This window comes from Cyprinus carpio, chromosome A8 (genome assembly GCF_018340385.1).
Source record: "Cyprinus carpio isolate SPL01 chromosome A8, ASM1834038v1, whole genome shotgun sequence".
In the NCBI taxonomy this organism is placed as follows: domain Eukaryota; kingdom Metazoa; phylum Chordata; class Actinopteri; order Cypriniformes; family Cyprinidae; genus Cyprinus; species Cyprinus carpio.
Genome location: NC_056579.1, coordinates 22,118,049 through 22,134,404, shown reverse-complemented (window position 1 = coordinate 22,134,404; position 16,356 = coordinate 22,118,049). Strand labels below are relative to the sequence as shown.

Sequence of the window (16,356 nt, the reverse complement as noted above, 5' to 3'; positions counted from 1 at the left end):
CCCTCGTCGGAAATGTAACGCCCCTTTCCATAATCATGAGCTTCATCTTTCAAAATAAATGTAAAGACAGTTAATAATGTCCTTAGTTTTACCATCAGTTCAAGCCCAAAAGGTGAACAGGGTTGCGTGACAGACACAGTGATGATGCTCTTATGTGTTTGCAGCAATAGACGGTTAAGACAGCTGACTCTGTGATGTGACCCTCTCTCTCTCTCGAACACACACTCGCACAACTCTGCATCTGCACAGTCAATACCAAATACTTTAATAACAAAACATACTTACACTAGCTGATTCAGAAGCGCCAGATAGTCTTAGCAAAGTCAGAATTACCTCCTCTCCTAGGTCCATGAAACATTCATCCATAAAATGCGTTGCTGTTCTGTTGTAAGTAATCTTTCGGAAGGCCAAATAAAGTGCTTTTGCTTTGCCTAGATACACACAGCATCTCCCTGACATGGCTGCTTCAACACTAACTGTGGTTACTGAAACCACGCCTTCTTTCTTTGCGTGAACATTTGGGCAGCATTACGCAAATATTTCCACATAGTGACATAGATATGGGGGTGTGTTAGAACGAGCCGTTTTATTAGGCATCACAGAATATTAACAACTATAAAAAAGAATATCTCTTTGGATTTGAGACTTTATTCTTTGCAACTTTACAGATCTTCTTCATGCACAAAGAGCTTGTAACAGTACAAAGAGAAAGAAAAAATTTAAATCACATCATATTACCCCTTTATATTATTATGCTTTTACCATCCAAATTCCCCGAACACATCCACCTACACTATCTTGATAATATTCCAAATTAGGAAATCATTATAATGCAGTCAAAGATAATTTATAGGGAACATAAATAATTACTTTAACTTAAGAGTCTTTCAGTCATTTGTCACGTGACAGATGCAATGAACAGATCATTCATTAATGATCCATCTGTACACCATATGTATTTCCCCATTCACAACCCTTACACAGATTACCCATGTGGGTAGTACCTTGAATCCATGTAGCAAACCTATAAGGGAATGATTGTGTTTGCCCATGTCTGACCTATATTTTGGCCAATAGGGGCCCACAAGTCTTTCTATTCTGAACCCATTCATATATTATCTATGTGGTGTACTACCTTGGACCAGCCATGTAGGCAGCTCTATTTGGGAGTGATTGTGTTTGTCAAATGTTTTTCCCATATGATTTTGCAAAGTGGGACCGCATATGTGTTCCCCATTCAGAACCCATATAGAGGTTGCCTTTGTGGTTACTACCTTGGGACAGTATAGGCAGCCTATATGGGATTAATTTTATTTGCCCATTGTGATGAGTGGGGCGGGGCCGAGAGCCGTGGGAACGGAGCGAGGCCGGTGGAGTGGATTGGCAAATGAGCGAAAACCTGCTCCACTCACCGGTCTCGAGTCCCACGGAGGAGATTGGGAGGATACAAGAGAGAGGGCGACGACAGTGAAGGAGGAAGAGGGGACCAGCCTTGGGCTTTATTTTGTGTTTGGTTTTTATTTGTGCTGCCAGGCAGTCGACCGTGGCAGGGGCTGTTGCGCTGTTTTATCTTTATTTTTGTTATTAAAGCTTTTATTTGAGTGTTCGCCAGTTCCCGCCTTTCTTCCCGTGATTATGGAGTTTTTATTATTATTATTACACCCCTATTAACCATATGTTAAACCCATATGGGCCCCATTTGTGTTGCCCATTTAGAGCCCATGCAACTCATTTCCCATTTTGTGACCCAACTACGACCCACATAGGGAGCCCATCTGTTTTTGCCCATTTGGGACCTACTTAGCTGACCCAAGCGAGCCCCAGATGAGATGCCCATTTTGGGACCATGCCCACTTGGTACCCATGTAGACCCAGCATAAACCATGTGGGGCTCACATACACATGTTGGCTGGGCTCACACGTAGAGAGTGCTCTTAAGAGCTAAGATCCATCATTTTTGTGAAACCCAGCCCTGCTTAATTCATATGGATTAGTTTTACGATCGCTTCATGAACTTTTTGAAGCATCAAAGTGGTAGTTGCAAATGCTGTCAAGAGAAGGACAGACAGCTCTCAGATTTCATTAAAAACCTTTCTTACAGGTTGGAACAACATCAGGTTGAGTAAATGATGACAGACTTTCTTTTGTGTGTGTGTGTGTGTGTGTGTTTGTGTGTGTGTGTGTGTGTGTGTGTGTGTGTGTGTGAGAGAGAGAGAGAGAGAGAGAGAGAGAGAGAACTACCCCAAGTGAAGTGTGCTCAGCTGGAGCAGTGTAAAGATATTGTGGACTGCAGAACATATATTTTAAATTTCAAAGTTTTACTGTTTTGTTAATGTAATCGAATTTGATATTTGAACATTTTTCCAAACCACTGTTGTCAAAACACAATTTTACAATAGAAGTAATATAGCACTTCAGGTATTCTGAGTGAGTAGATATTTATTTATTATTATTATTATTATTATTATTATTTTGTACTTGAAGCCTGTAAACAGCTTTATGTAACGGTGAATAAATTTATCTGAAAAGGATGTGTGGTACCACTTTAGAATTAGGGAACACATTCACTATTGACTAAGAGTTTTCCCTCAGTAAAATTAATAGTTCATAAGGTATTTGTTAAGTTAAGGTTATGTGTAGGCTTAGGATTCAGGGATCTAAAATATGGTCATGCAGAATAATGCATTAATATGTGCTTTATATAAGTACAAATAAACAGTTTATAAGCTTGTACTATTCATGCTAATAAGCAACTAGTATTAGTGAGAATTGGGCCCCTAAACTAAAGTGTTAAATAAGTATTAATGATACTCTGTATTTTGCATTGTTGGGCTGTTGTAACATTGTTTTTTTAAAGTGGAATAAATGTTTTGAGATGCTTGTTTACTGTTTCATTACACTATTGTAGAAATATTTAAATACAGATTGAATACATTTTGAAAATTAAAAAAAGAAGAAATCTATTTATATGATACATAGCTTATAAGAAGAAACTGATAAATATAACTTTAAAAACAACAAGGTTTATGTTTGCTAAATTTAAAACAATAGTTTTGTAAATATGAAAAAACTGAGTTGCCATTAGCTTATGTAAGAGTGCAAGTTTAAAACATATATAAGTCTAATAGAAACAAAACTAAAATAAAATGAGTTCAAATACTCAAAAACGTTGATGCAAAGAGTTGCCTCCATTTTATTTGAGTAAAACGTGCACAATATGTTTTTTTACAGTGTAGTCCAAGTGGATCCAAAAACACTGATATTCCATTTTAAAATCCAAAAGGACAACATTACTCAACAAATTAATTTTTCAACCAGTGCCCACTAAGACACCCACTACATGTTGGGGTTTGTTAGTTTCGATAAACACATAATCTTATCGAAAGTTCAAGTATTAAGAGCCTCTGGCCCACCCCCCTAAACGGCTCATTCAAACACGCCCCCACATCTCTACGGAAAACTCACGTCAAGTGTTGGAAATATTTGCATAATGCCGCCCAAATGTTCACATGCAAGAAAAAAAGTGTGTATTCGCAGTAAATCCACAGTTCGTGTGGTTGAGGCCAGTCATGTCAGGGAGATGCGTGGGTGTTTCTAGGCGAAAGCAAAAGCACTTATTTTGGCCTTCCGAAGTACGATGCATTTAGGAATGCTTTAATGAATTACTTACAACAGAACGCACTCATTTAATGGACGATCGTTTTCGAACCTAGGAACCTAGGAATTAGGGAGGTAATTCAGACTTTGCTACGACAATCTGGCGCTTCTGAATCAGCTACTGTAAGTATGTTTTGTTATTAGTTTAAGTATTTGCTATTGACTGTTCAAATGCGGAGTTTTGCGCGTCGTGTGTGTGTGCGCATGTGTGTGAGAGAGAGAGAGACAGGGTCACATCACAGAGTCAGCTGTCTTAACCGTCTGTGGCTTGTGTAGTGCAAACACATAGGAGCTTCATCACTGTGTTTTTCACGCAACTCTGTTACCCTTTCGGGCTTGAACTGATTGTAAAACAAGACTTGTCTGTGTACACTTATTGTTGAAAGATAAAGCTTGCAATTATGGAAAGGGGCGCTACATTTCCAACGAGTGCTTGCGCCGTGTCCAGCCCAATCACACAATGCACTGGGTCAGTTGGCCAATCAGAGCAAGACTGCGCTTGTCCGGAAGGAGGGACTTTGTAGAAAATGACAAGTTTGAGAGAGGCGGGTGCCCATAGAGAACCTACACAATAGATGTACAGTATATAGATATATACTATATATATGTAGAAAAGTACATTTAAGGTATAACGCTTTGGACAACCGTAACTTGACTTGCTGTTGTGTGATCAGTAAAGTCTACTGGCTTCAAAACCTCTCTAGCCATTGATTTTGAACAAGAAAATTCTTCTACTATCATTAACAGGCATGGTTTATTTGCTTTGCCCTAGGGGTTGCAAGTGTCCTGGGACAGATGAGTGAGTGAGTGGAAGCTGGTGGAGCTACTCAGGAGCATATCAAACTGCAGAGAGAGACAAAGACGAGAAGAGTAGGGAGAGAATGGAGGGACGTTTTGCGTTTTCTGTTCTTGAGAGAATGCTTAACAAAATACATTATTTTAATAGCTATTCTCTGTTAGGCAAGAGAAAGCAAGCAAGGAAAAAATGGGTAACATTACAATTTTTCATAGATCGTTTTTTAAATGTCACTTGTCAATGAACAAAACCTAATTTCTGTAGTTAGTTTTTGTGAGGTAAGTTAAAAATTAATGAATAAGTTGTATACATTATTCATTTTTGTAGTTGTAATTTATTTGTAAATGACCCTGCAGTACTTGTCTGACATTTTGTATTTTTATTTTGCATATTTCCACATGTGTGTAAATAAAAGAAGTAATTATGTACCACTTATTTTTTTTTTATGCAGCTTATATTTATTTTCGATCACAGAACATTCTTGTTTTTTTTTTTTGTTTGTTTGTTTCTTTGTCCTGTACATTAATTGTTTTTAAACATTAAAACCAAATTGTTTCTATAATACATTAACTTTTAAATACTTTTTTTAAACACTATTACACCATAAATCAGGTTTAAACATCCGTAAAAACAACATCAGTTTGAGCCCGGCACTGCCTCCACGTGTTCTGGGGTCTTCAGGATAGGTGAACATTCTCTTGGTGAAATGGCCAAGCACCTCCTCAGCCGTACTCGTGCTGGAAAATGTACGGTAACAGTGAACGAGCACATGTCAAACACTCTGGAGGGAGGTGGAGACCACTCTGTATGATGTACCACGGGCAGACAGAAAAGAAACACCAGGGTCCTGGATTGTGGCACCCCATAACTGTGTGCCATTCACGTTCTCAGAAGATCCAGCCGCACTGTAAGGGCCTCCCTGCTCAGCCCAAAACCATTAAAAACCTGTCTCCCGCTGCACGTGCCACATTCAGCTTTATCCTGCATTAACAGGGGTCTGTCTGATTTATGTGAAAGTAAGAAAATAAGAAAATTGTTTTGAGCAGTGACAACGGAATTAGGAGAGAAATATAGTGAGATACTTCAAGTAAACTACTTTTAGTAACTACCAATACCATACTGGGGAAAAACTAGTCATATTTAAAACCTTAACTAAAGGGATAGTTCACCTAAAAATGAAAATTCCAAACCTGGAACACCTTGAGGGTGAGTAAATGATTACAGAATCCTTTAAGTAAAAGTATTATCTTGCATACTCTAATATACTTAAGGATTTTAGATTAACAAGTAAAGGTATACAGTATTGCTCTGAAAAAAAAAAAAAAAAAGAATTCTCAGGAGGTTTTAAAATATTATGCTGCATGATGTAAAATATTTTCTTTTTACTTCAAAATATGTTAAGGGTTATAATTTAAGTTGCCCTAATATACTGTTGGGGTTTTAATTAAACATGCTTTTGTTGTAAAAAAACATATTTTTGTGTGCTGCTGCCTGTAAAAAAAAAAAAAAAAAAACCTTTTAGTATTTTGTAGGAATTTTAATGTAGTACTTCCTTTACAGTCCCCCTCTATTTTTTTGAAAAAAAAAGAACAACATTTATGTCAAAATATTAACAAATTGTTGTTCAACAAACAGTTTAGACTACATTTTCCAATGGTGAAATTGTTTACCAATTGCTTGATGGGTAAATGTTTTAAAGCTTTACCCCGTCCCCAGGTTTGTAAAAGATCAGAAAATGTAAATGTCACCGATAGTGGCCCATCGACGAAATATCCCCATTTTTATTTATGATGAAATTATCATTATGAACCCCCTTTTGCCGGATGTGATGTTCACCCTGTGGGGTTCCCTGAAAAAAATGTTTCCTAAGTCAAAAAGAGTTAGCTCTTCAATTTCCGGTCTATTTAAGAGTAGGTTTTTTTCACAAACCTTACCCCTTTTTATCTTCACTCTTCCTGTTTACATTTTTTTTTTTTTTTTTTTTGCACAGTTTTTCCCCCGTTGTTCTTTTGATTATTATAACTTCAAAAAATTTTTTTGTGATAGTTAAATATATTTTAAATAAACACAAACAAAAATATAAAAAAAGTATTTTTGTCCTCACTTTTTCTGTAACTCCCCCTTTAGTCACACGCTTTGAAAGGTCAATTTAGCTCATTATGCGGCCTTTTTCTTCTAGGTGAATCACACAATATTCCCCCCCATGCCCTAAACTGCTTTTTTTCAAAAAAAAATCATGTAAAAAATGTGCTCACATATTTTGAAACCAAAAGTTTGTGCTAATTACAGTGTTATTAGACTTTAGCCTTTTTATGTTTATAAAAACGAAAAAACAAATCAGGGCATTCAAAACTTCCTAGGCCCCAAAACACCCCAACCCCCGAGGGTTTTAAAGAAATTTTTTTTTCGGATACCTTTTATATATAGATGAATATTTTTCTTCATTTTATTTATTTTTATTTATTTATTTTCATTAAACTTTTTGATACACAGACCCCGTTGGGCAAAAGGCTGCAAAATTTTGCTGTTATGTTCCCCCACTTTAAAACAAAAGGATTTGTTGCTTTTTTCATATTCAAAAGATTATAACTAGATGCAACTTTTTTGTGGATTGCATCGAGTTCTTCGAATTATGCATAAAACATTTGTTTTGAATAAAGATTGACTGTTGAAAGGTTATTTTAATTAGATGCCAATCTCTCCCCAAAATTTTTCATTGAAGGTATACAACATATATTTTGCCTCACTGGCAACTATAGTTGCCGCACATTAAAATATGATTTTCAATAAAAAAAAAATAAAAAAAAACCTGGGGAAAATAAATGCAGAACATGTTCACATAGGACACTATTAACATGACTATATACATGATACTATTCAGAAAAATTTGGGCACAAATGGGTTAATTGTATTTGCCCATGTTTACCCATTTGTTAAAACCCATATGGGCCCCATTTGGTTGCCCATTTAGAGTTCATGCCACCGATCTATATATGACTGGATCGCCATCGCTGTTTAAACTGCCAGCAGGCAGTCAAGCCACCGAAGTGTTCAACCGCCATCTTACTCGTCCCTACCGCAGAGAGCACCATTGGAGTCACATTCAAACCGCTGTCCTAAAATCACCCGACGAAGCAAATCAGTCAAACGGGATTAGTTTTTTATGTAATGTGTATACTAATGTTTACTTCAGATGTTATCTGCAGGTTTAATGGTCTTTTGGGCAGGATAAGCTGTATATTTAAACCGTTTAGGTGGGTGTGTGTCTGCTGCGCGACTGATCTACACAGGTAACCATTCAACACAAAATATAGCCTATTTCTTTATGACCATAATTATTCAGGAATTCATAAACATGAACATATTGGTATCAGAAATGGATTTGAATATATTACAATGAATAATACACTATGTTGTTACTATTGCTCTATAATGAAATGAAAAAGCTTAACTTACTATCTGGAAATAAAGCTTTTTATGTCTTTAACCGCATCGTATATAGTCAGTTATTTCTCTAACAATTCAGATTTCAGAATGAAAGCCCTTGTTGTTTGTTTTATATGTTGAGGTCATGTCCGCCTGATGTTTACTTCTCATGTTCATGATGTTCACTACTGTAATGAACGTAGCTTTAATAAGTAGTGGGAAATTCCGACATTTAAAAAAAATAACCGTTTACATGCCTAGGGTGTTTGTAATCGTAACAATGGGCCAGAAATACTTCAGATTTATAAACGCTTCTGACTTGTTAGGTGATGTTTTCATTAAAGTCATACAATTTCCTATTAATCAATAGAACGCTTATGCACACTAGGGATTACTAATAATATATACAAGGTTTATTTCATGATCGCCTTGAGCAATCCAGTTCTATATTATAGATCAGTGCTTCATGCACTCATTTTCCATTTGTGACCCAACTAGTACTCACATAGGGAGCCCATCTGATTTTGCACATGTTGGACGCATCACATGACCATGCCCACTTGTACCCATATAGACCCAGCATAAAACCATGTGGGCCCACATACACATGTTGGCTGGGCTCGCAGATAGAGAGCTTTTATGAGCTAAGATCCATCGTTTCTTTGGGTGTCCCAGCCCTGCTCCAATTCCCATATGGGATTAGTTTTATGATCTCTTTTCATGAACTTTTTGAAGAGTCAAAGTGCAGAAGTTAGTAAATGCTGTCAAGAGAGGAACAGACAACTCTCTCAGATTTCATTAAAATATCTTCATCTGTGTTCTCCTGGAAGATGACTGGCTGGGGTTGGAACTTACTTTATATGGAATTTATAATAAGATTGAATACAAATATATACACTTCTCAGAACATTTAGGCAAATTTAAGATTATCTAAATATGAATACAATAAGAGTAAGGAAGTCGGTAGCAACAGCCTTAGGGGTAAGTATAATTCTCAAGAGAGAACAAGAAAAGAAAGAGAAAAGCACAACGGAAAAAAAAAAACAAAGAAAAGAGAAACATAAATAAAAAATACACACATACCAATACTTTACACATAATAAAAATATAAAAAATATACAAATTAAAGCACTTGTATAAAAACTAAAACCTAAACCCATAAAGACAAACGAAAGCTAGGTGTTTAAACTGTAAAAAGCCTTATGTAAGCAATTAACAACACCATACAAAAAAACAAAAATCAAAGCAAAAATAACAAAAATCAACCAATAACAGAAACAATAAAAGTTAACGCAACGAAAAAGATTATAAAATTAAATACAAAACAAACCAAATAATAAGAAAACGCTTACAAAAAAAAAAGCTAAAATTAAAAATAATGCAGAATAATAAAATCATATAGGATAACGACATATTAATACCAAATAAAAAATAATATATACAACCTAAATAACCATAAAAAAATAATTATAATAAAAAAAATAAAAAAGAAATATCGGTCCCTAAAGAAAAATACAAAAAAATAGAGAAATAAAAATCCTCTGTACCAAAAAAAAGTAAACAAAAAAATACAACAAAAAATTTTGTTTTTGATAGGCCTAAAAATTGGTTTCAAGAAATCAAAAACAGAATCTAATAAACAAAAAAAAAAGAAATAAATAACAAAAAGAAAAAAATTAATGAAATATACTTTAAATATAACAAGGTTTATGTTTGATAAATTTAAAACAATAGTTTGTAAAAAAAAAAAAAAAAAAAAAAAAAAACGGAGTTGCCGTTAATGTAAGATGCAAGTTTACAACATGTAGTCTAATAGAACAAACATACTAAAAATGAGTTCAATACTCCCAAAGCTGATCAAGGAGTTGCCTCAATTTTATTGAGTAAAATGGGCAACATATGTTTTTTTTTCCAAGTTGGATCCAAAAATTGATTGGTATTCATTTTAATCCAAAAAGGACACATTACTCGATCATTGAAAATTATTTTCCAACACGGCCATAAGAACACTTAATGTTGGGGTTAGTTGGATTAAACACGTCAAATGTGCATTTTTTGTAATCATACTTCACAATGCAGCCTTGAGATAGGCTAGTCACTCGGCCCAACCTATAACAAAAAAAATAAAATAAAATACATCACTTCAGAGGAAATGTCTTGAAATATAAAACACACAACATGCTGTTCATAATCACAGAAATAAAGTTCAACTCATCCTTCTGCTTGTTAACATGAATGTTTATGAAAAATGTGTTAAAAATACAGCACACAAACAGGCCAGCATGGTGTTTAAAAAAAGATATGTGAAGCTGTTTTCAAAGTTAATGGAACTAACAATGAACAACCTTTGTGAAAAAAGGATGCTTTATCATACATTTAAAAGAGTACTTATTACAGGAATACTATACGCCTAAAAGAATTATACCTTGACTGATGAATTACAACATTATTTTCAAAAAATGACAGTGTACTTATAGTTTAACTTTATATTAATGCAATCAGCTGAACTTAAGTGTGCTTTTTTTCACCCTCTTAAAAAGAACTTTAGTACATTTCATATGTAGTTTAATTGCTTGTTTTGTCTTTGAAATACTTATAATGTGCTACATGTACTGGCAAACATTTATTGTAAAACTAAAACAAAACTTTAATGTCATTTCTATTTAAACTTTTAATGTCATGTATTTAAAATATATTTGTAATTACACATTGGTAATGGTGAAGTTGCAAATTAGTAAATTTAAAATATATTAACTTCAAATCTAATATTGAATAACACTACAGTTAAAATTATAATAAAGTACATGCTTTAGTATGTTTCTTGAGTATGTTAAGAAACAAGTCATGAAAGTGTTCTTAAACGCACTTTTATTACAGTAATATTGTATTACTTAATTCTGCATTGTCTTTGAAGTAGTTAGATGTTTAAGTGTCTACTACGTCACAGCATCCCATTTTCCCAGGCAGCAGTTTACATCTGATACATTTGCTGTTTGTCCAAGTACTTTCCATTGAATTTGCCTGAGTATCTCGCCATCACACAAAATTTTGCCCCTATTTAAATTAATGAAATTCAGAGTTTTTTAGAAGAATGCAGTGTCCATTTACCTAATAGTGTACATACACCCCCTTTTAAATATGTAGTATGATGATTGGATCTGTGTCTGCATTGTTCTAACTGACTTATTCGTGTATCTTGGGTAGCGAGGATGATGTAGAGATAGGGGTGGGGTGGTCGATAGTATCACATGCATTAGACAAATCGAAAAGAATAATAACCACCGAAACTCTGGAATCAGCAGTATAGATAATCGTTCAACACTCTCACGAGGACGGACTTAGTGGCTGTTAGCAGATTTTTTTTCTTAAAACCAGACTGAAACTTCTCATAGATACAATTACGTGACAAGTTTGGATACGCCCACTTTTCGCCACTACCTTCTGTAAATGACAGTTAAAACAGAAATAGGCCATTTTGTTTTTTTTGTTTCTATAGAAATTGAAACAGAAGGACAATCCAGTGACAAGCATTTATTATTGTTGATATTTAAAACCAAAAATTAGTTTTTTGACAGCAAAAGTGATGATTAACGCCTCATGCTATTAGGAACTGTGCACTAGAAAAGAATTAAAAAACAATGTGTGTTGAATCTTAAAGAAGAATTAAAAATATGGGTTTATGTGTTGTGGGTTTTTTTATTTACCTTGGTTTTAGAGGTGTGAGGGAGCAGGCAGAATCACTTAAGGGTGACAAAAGGCCCAAAATAACCAAAACGCAGAGCCAAAGAATGTTCTGTAAAGATAATAACTAGGAACTTATTACAGGAAAAAAAACAAAAAGAAAACCAGTACACAACAGTAAATGTTTAAAATATCAATTCTATATTGATCAGTAGACATTATGAAACTTACCATTTTTTGTAAGCTTTGCCAGATGCTGGTCTGATGAAATGCAGTCATTGGCACTTTAGGTCTTTATAACAGAAAACAGAAGAGGGGCGGAACATCCGTGTCTGGCCAAACATTTCAACACACATCTGCACTTGATTATCAACTGTTTGATCACCAACTTTAACCTACTCACTTGCACTTTTAGGCAGAAAAATAATTTTCACGTCTTTATTGCATGTCTTTTCTCTTACCTCCTATTATTGTTCAGTTGGGAGTCCACGTGTTTGTTCACGGTCAAAAAAAATAACTATAAAGTTTTTTTTTTCGGAAATACAAGGTACTGTACAGGCTATTTAATGTTTGATGTTTTTTATTTTGTATGTGGGAGATATTTCATGGTACTATTTAATATTTATGCAATACATATTGGTCTAATAATGACCAATACTTTACTGACGCAAGTGTTTTTTGCTAGTTTCAGCCCGATGCAGTTTGTAATTGCGGGTGACACCTAAATTCGATTTAAAAAATTGTATGCATTTTTCTCTGACACAAATGTCTACCTTTCTCATTACTTCTATCACAAAATAACCACCAAACAGGGAATCTTGAGACTCAGACCTTTCCAATGCATTTTGTGAAGATAATAAAAAGTTTTGATTGTAAAAATACCATAATACATTTTGTAATATGACACTTAAGGGGAGGAGACCGCCAAAAGATTTTAAAGTACCATTTCCATGGTAACGCAATGTGTGATTTCAAAATTTGAAGCTTTCAAATGATATCTAAATTAGGGTGATTACTAACATATTTGATTTAGTAAAAAGGCAATAAATTATGTAATGGCTGTGGGGCCCACCGTTGGGGCGGTAACACTTAACAGGATAAATAGCAAATGCATTTGCGCCCTAGTGCCCAATGGTGCGCCCATGGGAGTGCTGGTTAAAATGTAAAAGATTATTGTTGTGTAAATAAATATAAAAATGTCTACATGTCATAATGGATAGTCTTTGCATGTATCAGAATTAAACGCACGAGCAGATCCATTCCATCACTAGAGAAGTGTTCAGTTTTTTCGCTTGCAAATTCCACTGTTTAAATAGCCAATCTGCCATGGCGAGTGCAACTTGCTTTGAAAGGGAATGGGAGATGAGACTGATTGGTTTATGGCACGTTACGCCCAAAACAAACGAATTACTCATTAAGAGAATAGGGACAATCCTTTTAGACTTTTGCCGTGTGCGCTGGCCATTTTTTTCCATCCTTAAACTAGCAAAAGTAGATTCGGACACGCCCTAAGCTCAATTGAGCCGTGCACTTTAGACCATGCACTTAGATCATTAAAATAGGGCCCATTTGGTCAAAGGCAGAGTCTATTTCAGTTGCCTCAAAATAGCAACATGCCAACAATGCGCCAGAACACACCTCGTTTTCAGACCAGCACGAACATGGGTGCACAAATGCATTTGCTAATTAAATAACGTGGCACAGAAGGGAAAATGACAACTTTGTCGGGCTGAAACTAGCAAAAAATACTTGCATTGCACCAGGTGTATAATAGGGCCCTTTATGAATAATCTTCTGTGAATGTTGTGTTATTGAGTATTTATTGGTTGCAAAATGTGTTTTTAGTTTGAAATTGTTTTCTTTGTAAGCAGTTATCATACACTGGTTTCATAACCACTTAACAACACCAGATGTTTCCTGATATATTTCTCAATATATGATTGTGTCAGCCTCAAGTTGTCACAATAACTGGGGGTCAGACAACAGGATTAGGATCTTCAAGAGTTTACTGCAAAACGTTTAGAATTAACCACACAGGTAATTTATTCAATCATGATCATTACATGATCATTAGCAAATTACATTTAAGTCAAGTCCTTTATTTATATAGTGCTATATACAATTCAAATTGTGTCAAAGCAGCTTTACAAGTCTCTAACAGGAAAAAAGTGTGCTGATAATGAAAGAAGACAATAGAAAACAATCAGTTTATTAAAGTCAGTTTCTTGTTGATTCAGTGATGTCATCGTCCAGCTCAGTTCAGTTCTCTTTCAGTAGTGTCTATGCAGTCAAGTCAACAATGTTGCCAGAAATTCTGTCCAACTCAGCAGGCGTAAGGTGACAGTGGCAAGGAACAAAAACTCCATCCGTGACAGAAAAGGAGAAAAAAAAAAAAACCTCTCCTCTGACCAGAACGAAATTAGCATGGTGTGATTTAGTTCAAGGCTGCAACATACTTCAGATTGAGCAGAGGACTCGTCTGGTTCTTGTGGTCTTGTGGCCAATGGCTGTCTAGTTGATAAGGTCTTCACAGGGGATCTATCTCTAGGGTTCGTCTAGTTGACATGGTCTCCGCTGACATTCAGGGCTGGAGAGGTCATCTCTAGGTGCTGATCCACCATCTGCACTGGAAACAGACTGGATCTGGGTGGCTGCAGTGATCTCGGAATAAGAATAAAACAGACTAATAGTAGCTTATGCCATTCTTCTTATGATGTAACAAGTACATTGGGTGTTATGGGAAGTGTTCCCGGTTCCAGTTGACCTAATTAATGCAGCCTAACGATCCTTTAACGAATCTGAATTATAGAAAAGTAATAGTGTGTTATACAGTATGTGTGCTAGATTAAAGAGATGAGTCTTTAATCTAGATTTAAACTGACAGACGGTGTCTGCTTCCCGAACAATGATAGGTAGATTGTTCCAGAGTTTGGGCGCTAAACAGTATCTACAGCACTGCAGCTGATTTTGATATTCTAGGTATTACCAAATGGCCAGAGATTTTGAGATCACAGTGGACATGAAGGACTTTAATGTGATATAAGCTCGATCAAGTACTGAGGAGCTAAATCATTCAGGGCTTTAATTAGCAAGATTTTAAAATGTATACACTGTTTAATATGGAGCCAGTGCATTGTTGAGAAAAACCGGGCTAATATGATCATACTTCCTGTCTCTAGTGAGAAAACTCTAGCTGCTGTATGTTTGGACCAGCTGGAGTTTGTTTATTAAGCGCACAGAGCAACCACCCAATAAAGCACTACAGTAATCTAACCTTGAGGTCATGAATGCATGAATTAAAGTTTCAGCATTTGACATTCAGAGCATCAGCATAGGTTGTCAATTTAGATATATGTTTTTTTAAATGTAATTACAAAATAGAAACTTGATTTTCACAAATAAAGGTTGCTATCAAAAAGCACACTAGATTTCTAACTGATGACGAAGAATTGAGAGAGCAGCCATCAAGTGTTAGACAGTGTTCTAGATAATTACATGCAGAGGATTTTGGTCCGATAATTAACCACCTCTGTTTCTTTTTTTTTTTTTTTTTTTTTCAGGATTTAACAGTAGGAAATTACTATCATCCAGTTTTGTAAAAATCAACCATTCTGTTAGTTTTAATGAATTGGTATGTTTTTGCGTCAGGCTGCAAACAACAGTAGAGATGAGTATCATCAGATACACAATTGAGAAAGCTAATACTATGTTTCCTGCTGTATATCTCCCAAGCGGTAACATGTAAAGTATGAAAACCAACGGTCTCAGTACTGAGCCTTGTGGTCACTTCATTACTGCACACTTGTGATAGATATGATACCTCTACAAATAATCTAACTACTCAGATTGGGTATGCTTTGAACCGTGCTAATGCAATTCCAAATAATGTCAACATAATTTTCTAGTCCTATTCAGAAGATGTTGTGGTCGATTAGTGTCAAAGGCAGTGGCTAAGATCCAGTAGCACTAACTAGAGAGAAAGCAAAGCCACGATGAGAGATAAAGCTGGTCATTTGTAACTCTAAAAAGAGCAGTCTCAGCACTGGAATATGGTCTAAATCTTGAACTGGAAAAACATTTAGTAATTGCACAAGCATCCTTGTAGTATGTCTCCAAATTAGTGTACCCTGGGAAGTCAGAATTTGGCACACAGTGTCCATCACCTCCAAACCATAGTTGATTCACACAGAATATGTGACTGAAAGTGTGTAGCTACAACGTGAATAGAAATAAGAAAAAGTTTTTTGTTTCTTTTTTTTTCTGAAACACTACATCTGAGTTTTAGTTGGAAGATGATACACCATTCTTTGCCAATACCTTATAGCAGTTGTATCATGGAGACTTGATCCTTGAATGGATCGCGTCACTTCCTGGTTTGTTGCTGTCGTATTAGCCTTAGTTTGAGGCTCGTCACGTATTTCTCTATGTCTCTTTTTTAGTGTTGAAATTCTTTTATTACACCATCATTTTAGTTGTTCTATAACGTAATGAGATATATTCCTCTATCGGTATTCTACAACGAAAACAATCAGCAGCGCCTTGTTATCACTAGTTTTATTTTGATTTCCCGAGTCCGCTGGTAGCTTATAGCCCATTAGCATCTTCCAGCGTGGTTGTCGCTAAAGCCGGCGTGCATGCAGCTAATACTCTATTCCGCACATTACAATTGCTTTACTCACTGTAACTTGGCGCTTTAATGGCGGATGTTTGTCTACCTTTGGAGTGCAGGTGACCGCGAGCTTGAGGCCGTGGAGAAGCAGTGGTTCCTGGACCCTGGGTGCATCCACAGCGGAGGA

General features: G+C 35.6%; 1 protein-coding gene across 1 annotated transcript in view; it reads right to left on the bottom strand.

Moving 5' to 3' along the window:
* Nucleotides 1-9,732: 9,732 nt before the first annotated feature.
* Nucleotides 9,733-16,356, bottom strand: part of LOC109079865 (beta-microseminoprotein-like) — a 30,867-nt gene continuing 24,243 nt past the window's right edge. The window contains exon 4 of the mRNA XM_042762800.1: nt 9,733-9,988. Coding sequence (XP_042618734.1) covers nt 9,862-9,988 — 127 coding nt within the window. The 3' untranslated portion in view covers nt 9,733-9,861. The remainder of the gene's footprint in view (nt 9,989-16,356) is intronic.